Genomic DNA, 13970 nt, shown 5'->3' with positions numbered 1-13970 from the left:
TATTTTTTAAGGCGAACTCAAGACCGAACTTTTTGTCCTGCCTTTAATCTTATTTATTTCATGTATTTATCTGTCTGTTTATTTATACTTAGATCTTATATTGTTTTACAGATTTTTCATTTTATTCTATTTTATTATTTTATCTTTTTTTTAAAAACCTTTATCTTTATCTGATCATTTTACGGTGGCGTTTCCTCAGTTCCCGTTAATATTGTTTTGCTCTGTGCTTGGATGGCGGTGGGAGGAGGGCATTGTTGTAAAGTCCTACACAAATCAAGTCTGATCACGAATTTAATACCCATTGTCTGTATCATATCTATATCAAGTATCAACATCTGGCCTATCATTGTGTGGAGAGCCTGTGGTATATGTTTTGATTAATGCCTGATAACGGTGTTAATATGTACAGTTGGCCCAGTTCAGTTGCCCATGATTACCGGTAAATTATTAAGCTAATGCGGTCGGTGCATATTGATTTACCACTTATTGGGATTAAAACTACATTTCCCGTCATCCGTCGCGTCGGATTAGTCATCGCTCTCGCGAAGTCTCGCGAGACGTGCGGCGTGACACTGCCCTATGTCTCGCGCACTCGCAGCTCCATCGCTCAGTATATAAAGCAGGACATCGGCGGAAGAAGGACGGCTGGGGAGTCGCAGCCCGGGACTGTAAATAAGACCGATCAAACTGTGTTTTATTTACAAACGCGATGCCGGCTGTTTTAAAAGACCGCACCCAGTTGTTTTAAAGTCGTTTTTCGTTCTTTTTGGCTCTTACCTCTCGCCTAAGTCCGTGTGGTTTTCACACTACGCGCGTACAATGGCGAGCTCGGCTAACTCGAACCCAGTGGTAAGGACCAATCTCTAAGGATTGTCAGAGGGGGGGAAACCGGGGGTAAAGTTAATGGAAAGCTGTCGATGAACTGCTTTTTAAGAAAAATGAGTCTGTTTTAACAAACACTTCACTGTTTTAGTCAAATAAAACGAAGGCTTTCAGTTCAGTCAATCGGCCATTTTAATCAGTTTTTTTTCCAAACATATATTTTTTTTTCAAAAAATAACAGCAGCCGTTAGGAGCAGTGGTTTAACGTGAGAGCAGATGTTTTTCATTTTTTTGCTGAAAATCAGGAAACAAAAGTTAATTGGTGAAATCTGTAGGTGTAGTGTTGGAAAATCTAGTTCGTAAGTTGTAACCCAGTGGCTGGATTCCCGCTTTGATGAGTCGATCGTCGGTCGGTTCGAGTAGTGTTTGAATGAACTGTAACATTAAAGCTAAAAAAGAAATATGGATATTTTTTTTTAGAATTCGATGCTTGTGCTGTTACTGTAGTTACGAGTGAAAGCGTTTGCATGTGTCGATGAGTTTACTGGTTGGACAGACAGAGAGAGAGAAAGGTGAACGGAGCTGGAATTGTTTTATTTTTTCCGGCGTAATTTAAAAAAAAAAAAATACAAAATGTACGCAAAGCACCTTGCCACCATCCACTGTGGGAATGAAGCGAGCTTGTGTTGTTGGGAAGGAGAGAAAAAAAAATTAAAAGTGCCCTTTTGTCGAAAGTGCCTCGTCGAGGTCCACCATTCCACGGCCAGGAGCGAGGCAGGCAGGCGCCCCGTCCCCCGCCAAACAACTACAACAAAAAGAAGCACCACTTCTTCCCATCTCATGTCAAAGTAGTCCGGCTCTCCGCCGCGCCACTCGCAAAGAGAACGCACCGAGAGAGAGAGAGAATATGTCCTTCACATCCCGCCACACGTCGCCGTCGAGCGCGCGGCTTCTCTTCGCCTCGCTCCGCAAAATGGCCTCCGCGTCTCGCCTGCCCTTCTCTCCGGTTGTGGCCCTCCCTCCCCTCCGCCGCCCGGTTTTATACACCGCCATGTTGGCTCTCTAATATAGACTCGGCCGGGGATGGGATGGCGCTTCTCGACGCTACGTCACCGGCTCGACATATAAACGGCAGGCCGCGTCTTTAAATAGTGTGAGAACAGACGGCGGGGGCCGACGGGCGGAGGGAGGGAGCGAGGGAGGGAGGGAGGGAGGCGCCGGCCCGAGGAGGGCCGCCGCGCTGCGGACACCGACCGGAGGCCGGGGACAACGCAGTGCGGCGGTGGCCTGCGCGTTTGGGCGTCTGGCGCTTTTTTATTCTCCACATCGCCGAAACGCGACCTTTTGTGGCCGCTTTGTCCCTTTAACTGTTGTTGTTGTTGTTGTTGTTGTTCTGTGCATGTGATCTGGTTAACGTGGATCAGTAGAGAAGACACGCACTGGCCTGTATACATGCGTGTGTCCAAGCTAAATCCCAGGGATTATATTTCAGTGGACTAGTGTTCCATACCCAGTTGGGTTTATACACCAGATAGAACCATGTCATGCGAACTGCTGCTCATTTGTCGAGGCGAATTTGACCTGTCATGGGCTGCTGTTATTGCAAAGCTGAAGTGTTCCTATAAAACCATATATTATTTTGGAAAGCAGGAACCCAAATAATATCCCCGTTTAAGTAGGCCAAAGTTGTCGTCACATACATAAAAAGCATGCAAAAAGCAGTAACGGCGATGTGCTCTTCTATTTTCCCGTTCGCCCTCAGCCTAAGTTGTACAAGTCCGTGATCGAGGACGTGATCAACGAGGTGCGAGAGCTGTTCCTGGACGAGGGAGTGGACGAGCAGGTGCTCCTGGAGCTGAAGACGGTGAGCCACCAGAGGAGAAATATCCCTGCTTCTCCCTGACATTGATACAGTATATATAGGAGTATCCTGGATGGATTGAGTTTGGCTAAAATGGTATTTAATGTTTTGCGTTGAAACAATAATGTTTCGCAACAACTTATTGCTTCTTGTCCACAAAGTATTCTTGCTTTTTGCACCGGGCTGAGTCGAAGACAGCCTCCTGACAAAATGATGTTCTTTTGACCTTTTCGATGTTCTTTTTGACCTTGTCCTCCAGCTATGGGAGAACAAACTGCTGCAGTCCAAGGCAGTGGAGGGCTTCCACACCGAGGAGCAGGCAGCCCTGCAGGCCGCTCAGCAGCAGCAGCAGCAGCAACAGCAGCAGGTCCAGCAGGTCCAGCAGGTCCAGCAGGTCCAGCAGGTCCAAAACATCCAGCAGGTGACGCAGCCAGCGCAGGCCCAGCAAGTCATCCTGCCCCCCCAGCAGCAGCAAGGTGAGCAGTCCAGCAACGGCACCGCCACTCGAGACGAAGGTCATGACTAGAAACACATGCATTTAACTTCTGCATGTTGTGGAAATACCCATCTATAAGTCGTATGTAGTGTTAAATAATTTATCCCACTTCCTTTTTGTGAAAGAATTATATATTCAATAAGTGAATGCATCATTAATGACGTCGATTTTTTTTTTTTTATAAACCATTAGCTCATCAAATTATACAACAAGTATTTGTTTTGTACACCTTTTTTTCTCTGGTGTGGGGCATGTTATGTTATGATATGACCTGAATGCGTTTCTCTCAACAGCTCCCCAGCAGCAAGTCATTGTTCAGGATTCCAAGATTCTACAGCACATGAATGCAACGGGGATGGTAGGTGGATTATGTGCATATGTGCTAAACATGGAATCGTAGTGGGGCCACAAAAAGTGCTTCAGAGTAGCGTAAAAACCGGTACAACATGGGGGGGGGCAAACCAAAAACTACAGCCTTATGACCGGTCAGTCAACAAGTTGCAGGCCTGCAATTTTGGATGGGCAGCGGGCAAAACGGCAGGATTTTTAATAAGGTCAGTTGATCCGTCTGCACTGTGATGATCAAAGCTTTGCACAGCTCTTCTTTTTCTTGCTCACAGACTTGTGAAGTAATGCCAAATGTAATCCCTGCTAGTCTGTTGTCATCACAAGATAAGCACAAAAGTTTAAAATTATCACGTGTTTTTGCTCCCCTACTAATGCACCAAGTAGGCCTGTCAATAAACATCACAGTACACCTCTGCAGGTCTTTTTTTATTCAGAGCAGGATAACAGTAAAGGAGAGGAAAGGCAATGGAGATCAAGCCTGATGCGATACATACTCTTACACTCCCATTTCCTTCATCAAATAAAAACATCACATTGTAGTGTCAACACTTTCCTTCGGAGACAAACAATCTGTAAATGTCGAGGCCTGCGTCCGCGCGACTCTAGTCAACCGTGTTGTTTTTCCTCGATTGTTTTTAAGCTCCACTTGCATATTTTAACCTTTCAACATCAAACCAAGACAGTAACATGAAATAAGTACAAATATGTAAATGTTGCCTTTTATCTCTCCAGCCAGTGCAATATGCATTTTCTGTGCGCTATAATTGTTAAGTGGTTGTGCTGTATTTCATGAATATTAAAAGGGAAACATTTAGGCCATAAATACTTAAACCCTGGGTTTTTCAGTCCTACGAAGCTGGTTCTCCTCTTACGGGGTAAATCGCCATGGTAACCACTGCAGGACGGCTAATCTGTAGCAGGTTAAGTTCGACAGATCAAAGAGATCACAGCCGGTCACCGGCCCAACTACTGACCAATCAGATCACTGGAAGACCAGAGTCATAATTCTACAGGATCCTGTCAGGGACAAAAGAGTTTAGACTAAAGTGACAAATAATAAAGCGCAGCAGATATTTATATTGAGTGAAATGTTGCTGTTCCAGACTTTTCATCTGTCCCACTCTGGTTTTATAACAGAACTTCTAATAAACAGAGGGATAATTGATCACACTAAATAAATAGTGGTGGAGGATAATGGTGCATTATTTGAATTCAATAAAGATGATTTAATTCCCGAAAGATTACTTTTCTTAGTTTCTTATTCTATCACTGCAGCTCGGAACAACACAAGGAGACTGTGACGATAAATAGTAACAAAAACTAAATAATATATCTTTTATTAGAAAATAATCCACACACATGTGCGTGTTCTCCTTTTGTCCTCTAGAGTGCAGCAGCTACCGCAGCAACGCTTGCTTTGCCCACAGGGGTCACCCCATACCAACAGCTCATTACCAGCCAAGGTAAAACACTCACCCCAGACATTTCTGTACATCACGGCAAAATGCTCCTGAATATTCATAATTATGTTAAAACATAGACTTGATCCACTGACAGCTCCCTGGCACTCCTCTCTCTTACTGTCGTGTCGTCTCTCAGGTCAGATCCTGCAGGTGGTCCGCGCACCCAACGGGGCTCAGTACCTCATCCAGCAGCCCCAGCAGCAGATCCTCCTGCAGCAGCAGATGCAGCCTGGCGGCGTGCAGGCGCCGGTCATACAACAGGTATGCCAGTTCAGACAGGTAGGGACATCTGGCTTTGGCAGAAGAGGAGAAATCCTTAAAAAATCCTAAAGTGTGCTGAAGTGCCACACAGCTGCTATTGCCTGGTTCACCTGTGGTCTTCAGAAAGGCAGTTGGCAGCTTACGGTATACACAGCCGAGCCACAACATTAAAACAAATCACTGGTTTTTACCTTGTGGCTCATCTGTTTATGTGCGCGGCCTGTTTCGAAAGAGTTCATTCTGAACCACCAACGATGATGTATTTAAAACCTTTCTGTAGTTTCAGACATTTTCCATGGCTCCATGGCTTTACTAAGTCAAAAAAAACACCATCAACCACAATATTAAAATCATCATTACATGTTTTAGTGTTGTGGCTGATCAGGGTATAATAATTGTGATTCTATGTCTAATCAGTCCATAAATCTGCGCCTGACACATGAGGTTGGATGAAGCTGTTAGCTGCATATCTGTGGTTCCTTTTTGGCGACGAGGCAGTTGGAGAAATATGAAATGTGGAAATATGGTCAAAGAAATGCCATGAAAAACATGGAATGATTGTGGGAAATCAGCAGGACTGTCTGCTCACACAATTTTCCAAAGTACTATTTTGCATGACCCTACTATACAGTAATAGTTAAATGGAAGTTAAACACATCAATTGCTACAAAACGGTCCTGCTGCTTGAAAATTGAATCAAATCCACTAATTGTGTCTCTTGTATTTATGAATGTTAATGTAAAAGCTTTTATAAAATGTGGACTCCTGTTGTTGACTCTCCAGGTCCTGGCTCCTCTGCAGGGAGGCCTGCCCCAGCAAACGGGCGTCATCATCCAGCCACAGCAGATTGTTCTGGCTTCAAACAAAGTCCACGGCAATACACAGGTCAGCACCTCTCCAGTTCATTCATAACCATTTATATAGTTCTCATCTGGAATTTTTTGCAATGCATTTTTTTTTCTCTAATATACTGTGCTGTTTTCCCAAAATGTTTAACAGCGTTACAGACTTTTAATCTCATCATATTATACATATTATTGGTTGTTTTAGAACTTTTTCTCTAGTCGGCATGCACACAGCATGCTGGTAAACTTGCCATAGATTGGTGTTTTTTTTCCATATATGTAACTCTATACATGTTTACCTCTGAAAGGTGGATTAGTCCGGCATCATATTGTCATATTGACCCCTTGTTTTCCATCCGCGCCCCTTCTTCCCATTAGGTGATGCAGACAACAGCCATGGCAACGCAGCCCGGTCAGGCGGCAGCGCAGGTCCAGCAGGTCCAGCAGGTTCAGCAGGTCCAGGGTGCAGCCGCCGTGCAGGCCCAGCAGCAGGCCCAGCCCCAGCCTCAAACACAGCAGCCTCCCCTGATGATGCAGGTGGACGGGGCCGGAGACACTTCCTCAGAGGAAGACGAGGATGAGGAAGAGGAGTATGACGAAGATGACGAGGAGGAGAAGGACAAGGACGGGGGCGAGGACGGTCAGGTGGAGGAGGTGGGTAACAGAGGATTTCCTGTAAATACACAAAAAACTCAGAGTTCATTGCTATTCCATATGGCTGATGATTTTTTTCAGTGGTGGTGTTGTGAGGTTTTGCGTAGATAGGTGATGATTAGAAATGCAGTGTTTCCTAATAATTATGTATTTATTATAATTTTTTAGAGCCCTAATAACATATCCAACTTGGTGTTTTGCACTGTTGCTTTATTGTAGATCTGTAAGCAGCACTCTCTCTCACTCACTCTCTCTCAAAAACACACTCACACACAAACACATTGACTCATCTGTCACAGCGTGACTGGCTATCAGCAGCATCGGGAGAAATCCCCGTCGGCTCGTGGATCATCAAACAATCCATTAAGTTTTGACCGTACTCTGCAGGCAGAACACCTGCCCTCTCTGTGTACCTGTCAAGAAGTACATGCATTTGTGTAACAAGTTTGACAAAAGTTTAACTGGTAAAAAAGAAAACACACTATTCCACGTTGTACTCATTTGATAAATACAATTATGTAATAATATGTATCGTCTTAGCATCAGATAACGATAAGGATCATCCACTAGCATTTCTCCCTTCAACAGAATCGGCGGTTGGGTCGAGTCACCACAGTTTTAATGTTCTATAGACCAGGTTCTATTTGAAAGTTTTGTTCCACATCCAGGGCTTAATGCATCGTTCATCTTGTTGGTTTTGTGTCTTCATCAGGAGCCACTGAACAGTGAGGATGACGTCAGTGATGAGGAGGACCAGGAGCTGTTTGATACAGAGAATGTAGTGGTGTGCCAATACGACAAGGTAGGTGTGTGTGTGTGTGTGTGTGTGTGTGTGTGAGTGTGAGTGAGATGAGGAATTAAAAATGAAAGGTGCAGCATAAAGCAGCCACAACATTATCACAGGTAACTTGGGAGTTAACAACTGAAACTACAAAATAATTGTGATCGGTTTAGTTTTAGTACACAAATGGATGTAATTTCAGCTCAGTGAAACATGGTCAGATATTGCTGCAGCAGACGTTAGGATGTTTTGCCCACATATTACATTTTCAGCATAAAGCCTGTTGCACACTAAAAGGTCTTCACAGTCCTTCATGCTGTTGGAAATGAGCTCTTTTCTCCGCCCGACACACTTGTTAGCCGCTGAGCGCTCTGCGTGCATGGGCTAAAGACATCAGAGCCCATGTCCACTGTAAACCGAGGCGGTGTCCATCTGTCCTCGACGCCCACAACATTTATTTCTTTTAAATCTGCTTCCCCAGATTCACAGAAGTAAGAACAAATGGAAATTCCACCTGAAGGACGGGATCATGAATCTGAACGGGAGAGACTATGTCTTTTCCAAAGCCATTGGGGATGCTGAATGGTGAAGTATAAGAAGAAGAAAAAAAAAACAAGAAAAGAAAAAACACAGGAGCAGGAGCTATGTAACTCCTTCTATCCAGTTAACAGACACTTCAGTATCCTTCCATATCCTGTGACTGGATTCATTTCAGGAAACTTCTTTCAGAGTCTCTGAGAACTCTTGAGAAACCCAAAGGACTGTGAGGGTACTGTAAAATCTGGGTGTCGTCAGAAAACACTCGACGAGCCTTTGCGGGACGAGAAACCTATGGGGGAAAGAAAAGCCCGTGAGCGGAGCGTTGTTTTTCCCTTTTTAGTTTTTCTTCCTCTTCCAGGCTTCTCTACCCTTTTTTGCCGAGAGAATTCACACACTTTGGAAAGTAAAGCATTTCACATCCCACAGGTGTAGTGGACCAGGGGGGACGTGACCTGCCCCGTCGCGTGAGGTCAGAGGTCATTCATCATCACCCCATACACGAGAACCACCTTCATGAATGCACTGTAGTCGGTTGACTGGATTGACTCATTGTCTACTTTTAAGTCCAAACTTAGTGCCACCAGTCGAGATCGCTGCCCTTAGAACAGCCAGATCTACAATCTAACGGCTTCTCATTTCTGTTCTTAGATCGTAATTCTGTCACGGTTAATTTTTATGAAAATGGTGCTCCAGAGTGTTTTTATGTAGTTTAACAACCTGCTGTTGTTTTAAACCTTTTTTAAAAATATGTTTGAAGGGTTCAGGCGATGAACACATATGAAAACACATGAATCTCTGAGTAACTTAATAGTTAGCGTTATGGCATTTTTTTATATCGTAGGGAGTGCTGAATCCAAAAATACAGTTATCTTTGCGTTGTCTGCTTCTCTGGAGCTTCATTCCATCTTTATCTCAAAAACCATAACATTAGAAAAAAAGTGGAAGAACAGATCCAACACTGAGTTCATTTTGGAATTGTACAAAAACGTCTGATGGTTTGTCCTGTTGGTGTATCTTCTTTGCTCTTATTTTAGTTCCCTGCAACCGTCTGAAAAATTTGCACTGTCAGTTTGTCAATGTGTAGTGAAATCAGTCGAGTTAATCAAAGACCACGGCCGCTCTCTTCTCGGTCCAGTCTGTCTTGTGTGGGTCGTCACTGCTTTTCCCTGAAAATTTGTTAGTTTTTCTTGCGCACCCCATAATCAGTTTTTTTGGGGCGGAGTGGGGCAGAACCATGTCCTGTTGTTTTTTTTGGGGGTTTTTTTTCTTTATATTTATTCCTGAAAGTTCATGAAATGTTCTACTTTTTTGAAAAGGTTGAAAAGCCGCACCAAACTGTGCTCTTATAATCTCATAAGTGTTCCTTTTTTTCTCTCTCTCTGTTGGCTGAACTAAGCTTCATAACGCTGTGTTCCAAATTTTTGTCCACCATGTGTTCCCCTGTGCTTTCATTTTATTCCTGATTTTTAAAAGAATATTTTCTATCAAGAGTTTAAATTCGGGGCCCGTGTGTTTCTCTGCAGTTTGTTTTTAGTGCCCCTGTTGCAGCAATTTGAAATAAAGTATGTGTTTTTTGACTGATGTGTGGATCTGGTCGTTGGCCTGCTCTCTAGAGGAGAATGATTTTAAAGAAAACCAAGGAAACGCTGATGGGGTCAATGAACCACAAAGTGAATACGATGTGATTTTCTTTTCATAAAAAAACATTTGTATCAGTTTTACCCACCGACTAAAACCTACTAGCATCAATTAATAAAAAGTATCTATATAAAGACTCTTAGATAGACACCGTTAATGTGCCATTATCATCTGCAAATTACAAATCTAAATGTGCCAGAGGTTTCCGACACATTCAAGTAGCGTACTAAGCATCATCCCGACAGATCCTGGGCTTTCAGAGCGCAGCATCCAGCAGCTCTCCGTGGTTATTGTTTGAAAAAAAAAAAAAATATTCATTTTATGTTAATCACCATATTGTCGGATGTTGTTTGTTTGTGTGCCTACTGAACTTTATTTCACTTCAGGTATTCATAAATGATAGATGAGTTTATGAAAAAAAGTATTAAAAATGTACTGGCCACATTCACGCGGTTTGGTTGTGTGTGTTGTACCTGATAATATATATTGGCCGTATCCTTTAATGCTTCACATGCGTAACGTCGTCTTTCGCGAAGCCTCGAAAGTACCTCTTGCATATTTCAACCCTAATGTGAATCAGGTGAATGAATCGGTGTCGGACGTTTTTGATTCCAGTCCAAGTCTTATTCAAAGTCATCGAGCGCTACGTTGCCAAACCACAGTGGTTGTCGTCCCTTTTTGGTTTCGATGTACTCGCAGCTCTGTCGGATGAAACGAGCACCCCTTCGCCAACACCGCCAGTTATGTATCAGATGTGTTGATGTGGAGTTTAGTACTGATCCAACTCCAGTCATTAGCCAATTCAACTGTTAATCTTTTATTCTAACCTATCTCCTGTGTGAACTATGTGCTGTTCACTTCTCTGCTCACTTATGAGTTGTCATGCGTTGTGTTCAGGTGTTTCAGCCTGTTGGTGTGTTGGGGTTTTTTTTATTGAACCTGGATTCCTGTTTGTTCATCTCTTGTCGAGCTAATCACTGTCTTACGCCATCTGGTCTGACGTGTGTGGAACCCAGAGTTCGCCCCAGTCTTCTGTTCCACTTTTCTAGCTGTATAATCCAACGTCTGGAAGGCTGTCAGGGTTTTGCACAGTATGGGCGTTCCCCCCGCCCACCCGTCTAATGCCTACCCAAACTGATACAATCCCTGTGTATTTCCTTGCGGGTAATTATGAGATAAAGGTTCTGTCTGGGATTAGAGCCGAATCAGTGGAATACATGGAGATTCCTGCCCGTGATTGTAAATGGATTCGAGGCGTGCTGTCACTTCTACAGAGTATCACACTTCACAAAGACTAATTCAGCGCTGAGCAAGACCTAGCGGGGAGAAAGAATGCACCCCTGGCTGCCTCTGGTGAAGTGGGCCCTCTGGCTACTCCTGGGCACTCAAGACATAAAGAGTCTGAGCTGCCGGGGAATGAGACTCATAATGAGGCCCGGGAGATGTCTCGCACAACTCTGTAGCTTTCTCTACTTACCGGCTAACTGATGGCGACTGCCAATCAGCTGCACGGCGAAGTAGACTTGGTTGGCTCCAGTGCAATGTAGTAGCCAGGGCCTGTTGGATGTGGAGGGTTGAGTTAACTGTCGTCTCAGAAAATGTGAGGGACAAAAAGCCTCTCTCCATTTCTAATGGAGATTCCTCCTTTGCCTGTTTTTTTTCCCCCCTCCATGGTCTCATGCTTTTTACAGCGTCCCATTATGAATCTTGTGCATCCAAAAGGGCAAAGGTGGAGCGGGACAAAAGTCCTTTCACGACTCACAAATGAAACTCGAGGCGTGGCTATGTAGTCTTTGATATACAGATGTTATTGATAATACAATAAGAAAGGCAGTGAGTTTTCTTTCCAGTTCCAGAAATGTGACGGCTTTTTTTTTTAATGGCATAAACTCCAAGAGATGTTGAGGTCGACCACAAACCGGAGGGTCGGTGGTTCCATCACCGCTTCCTGAGTCCGCATGCCCAAATGTCCTTGGGTAAGAAACTGCTTGTGGGACGGTCAAATGGCACCTTAAATCCCCCCTCACGCCTTTCTGTCCCTTTCTGTCCTCGCAATTCTCTAATTTTCCGAAACCAATACTGGAACAGCCATGCCCAGAGAGCAGTTTGAGCAGTGTTGAGGTCATACAGCAAGCAGGGTTTGAACTTCTCTTCCAAGCTTCTTTTTTTTTTGTTGTTGTTGTCATTTTCCACCCAATTAGCATTAGCTGTTGTCAGTAACAGCTGTTTACTTACCAATCACGTTCAGCATCAAACCGCTTCCCTTTTCTCTCCAACGGGGCTGTCTTCTGCATTGGATATCAACCTATGGTAACTCTTGCTTCGCTTCCATTCCTATCAACTAAAATGTACATGCTCACCAATGAGCCCAGGCGGCCCGGGCCTTATTTTTCCAATAATTAGTCATGATTGTGTCCAGTCTGCCCTGAAGAAATGGCGCCCCTAGTGGGCATATTATAAACTCTTGGCTTGCTAACGCAACAATGGCAGCTCCCAGCAAAAAAAAAAAAAAAATCTATTTCAGATCATTCAAGTCATTTGTTTTTAGCCTACCCCAGCCTTTAAGTCATCGCAAAGTCACCCCGAGTCCACTCCTCTGCTGATTTTAGGAAATACATGATAGGCAGTAAGCTGGATGTGACCAATCCTCTTTGGCAGAAATGAAAAATTCAAATATTGTCCAGCCCCACAGTCTCTTACTATCCGACGATGTATGGGTCTCCTGTATGTCACTGCAAAATGTACTGTTGTACATGAAATGTATTAGGGAAAAAAAGAAAAGAATAATATTATATATATATTAAAAAAAACACAAGACAATTGTCCTGTTTTTTTTGTGTCTGGTCATTGAAATTGCCTGCAAAGCAACACAGGCTCAACTGTTTTCACTCACTATAACTTCAGGATTCACTCTGGTTGTCATTCAAGAGTTTTCTGTGAGACAGAGGGACTTGACTGTCCACTGGCCCATGGAATAACGTGGGGAATGACATCACCAACGCAGGGATATGACGTTCCCCGCAGCAGGAGCTGGATGGATACTTGAAGACTTTGACTTGGTCCGTGGGACCAAGGCTATCCTGAATCTCCTGACAGCAACTGCAGTTTTATTTTTCTTGCACTTCTTCTCATGACTCTGTTCCCACTGTACTTGAGTTTAGCAACCCAATCCGGTGTAGCGAGGTGCATCGTCGGGCCCTGCCCTGCTTAGGAGAGAGAGATGAGTTTATTTGAAATACCGGGAGGGGAATTATCAGGCAGGCCTGAGAACCAGCTAGCAGAAGAATGTCAAAATAAATCCAGCCCACGTCTCAAACGGTCCCTTCGACCTTCTCCGTCTACCAGTTGGGCTGTAAAACATACCCACATCTCTGTGAATTTCTGAGTGACGATCCTGATGGTGTTTGAGAAACGCTTAATGACTGGTTGAAAATCGAGGTGCAGGGTTCTACAGGGACACGTCACCACCTCCAGTCAATTCATATTCGGTCAGACATCCACACAATTCATCCAGTGACTTTGATTTGTATCAACCTTGACGTGCGCGCACTCGTGAAACAAGTATGAACCGTGAGTTAACACTAACTGGCAGTGGAGGGGAGGAGGCCCCTCGCAGACGCGGCCAGGCACATCATGCTCCAGCTCTGTGTGCTTAACGTTTTGAAGGGTCCACACTGGATTGTTGTTAATGGGTGACTGGAAGAGATGGACACCGAGCTGTGGAAAACATTCAGCCGAAAATGATGTCCTGCTAGTCCTTTAGGAATTTTGCAGCGTGAGCGGAGCCTGGAACAAAGTGAGCAGATGCCACTCTTAATTTTTTCAACTTTAAAAGTCGAAATCCTTCCAGTTTTGAGGTTTCAACCCCTTTCAGTCTCACTGGTGCTTTGGGAATACAGTGGAGCTGTATAGATTCGGTAACAATGTGCTATATTTTCCATACTGAAACAAACTGCCCAGCGGTCTGGTCAAATATCTTCAAGACATCAATTTTTTTTTTTCAAAACAAAAAAGTCTGACACTATCCCCTTTTTCCTGGAAAGAACGCCCCCCCCCCCCCCCCCCCTTCATCTGTATATTTCCTTTAAAAAATGTCACCCAGCCGGTGAAATGCTAACCAGATGTTAAGCTGCCATTGTCAAAGGGTGTCCTTTAACTCATAATAGCTCAATAACGCACAAGCTGCAGGGCTGCAGCTCACATATGTCAGCTGTATTTGCTTTAAGCTCTTTCGGCGAAAGGCAAAGCTATCTCCCCTGAT

The 13970-nt window shown here is 44.1% G+C and overlaps 1 protein-coding gene across 2 annotated transcripts; it reads left to right on the top strand.

The window, feature by feature from the left end:
* The first annotated feature begins 639 nt into the window (after nt 1-639).
* gtf2a1 (general transcription factor IIA, 1) lies at nt 640-9648 on the top strand. 2 transcript variants are annotated; one of them, XM_047328468.1, is made up of 10 exons: nt 640-849; nt 2585-2686; nt 2943-3159; nt 3473-3537; nt 4915-4990; nt 5127-5269; nt 6035-6136; nt 6475-6750; nt 7463-7552; nt 8013-9648. In XM_047328468.1, the coding sequence occupies exons 1-10, from the start codon at nt 820-822 to the stop codon at nt 8118-8120; spliced, it is 1209 nt and encodes a 402-aa protein (XP_047184424.1). In that variant the 5' UTR covers nt 640-819; the 3' UTR covers nt 8121-9648. The 2 variants fall into 2 exon arrangements, with proteins under 2 accessions (XP_047184424.1, XP_035472837.2); XM_035616944.2 differs by having other exon boundaries at nt 672-849; nt 5127-5251.
* The last annotated feature ends 4322 nt before the right edge of the window (nt 9649-13970 follow it).

This window comes from Scophthalmus maximus, chromosome 18, assembly GCF_022379125.1.
Source record: "Scophthalmus maximus strain ysfricsl-2021 chromosome 18, ASM2237912v1, whole genome shotgun sequence".
NCBI lineage: Eukaryota > Metazoa > Chordata > Actinopteri > Pleuronectiformes > Scophthalmidae > Scophthalmus > Scophthalmus maximus.
This window is presented reverse-complemented; position numbering and strand designations above follow the sequence as displayed.

Excerpts from the sequence above, each read along its gene's own strand:
- gtf2a1 (XM_047328468.1), top strand. The coding sequence starts at position 820 with ATGGCGAGCTCGGCTAACTCGAACCCAGTG. Across the intron at positions 850-2,584 it reads CGGCTAACTCGAACCCAGTG|CCTAAGTTGTACAAGTCCGT; the intron begins GTAAGGACCAAT and ends GTTCGCCCTCAG. Across the intron at positions 6,751-7,462 it reads AGGACGGTCAGGTGGAGGAG|GAGCCACTGAACAGTGAGGA; the intron begins GTGGGTAACAGA and ends TGTCTTCATCAG.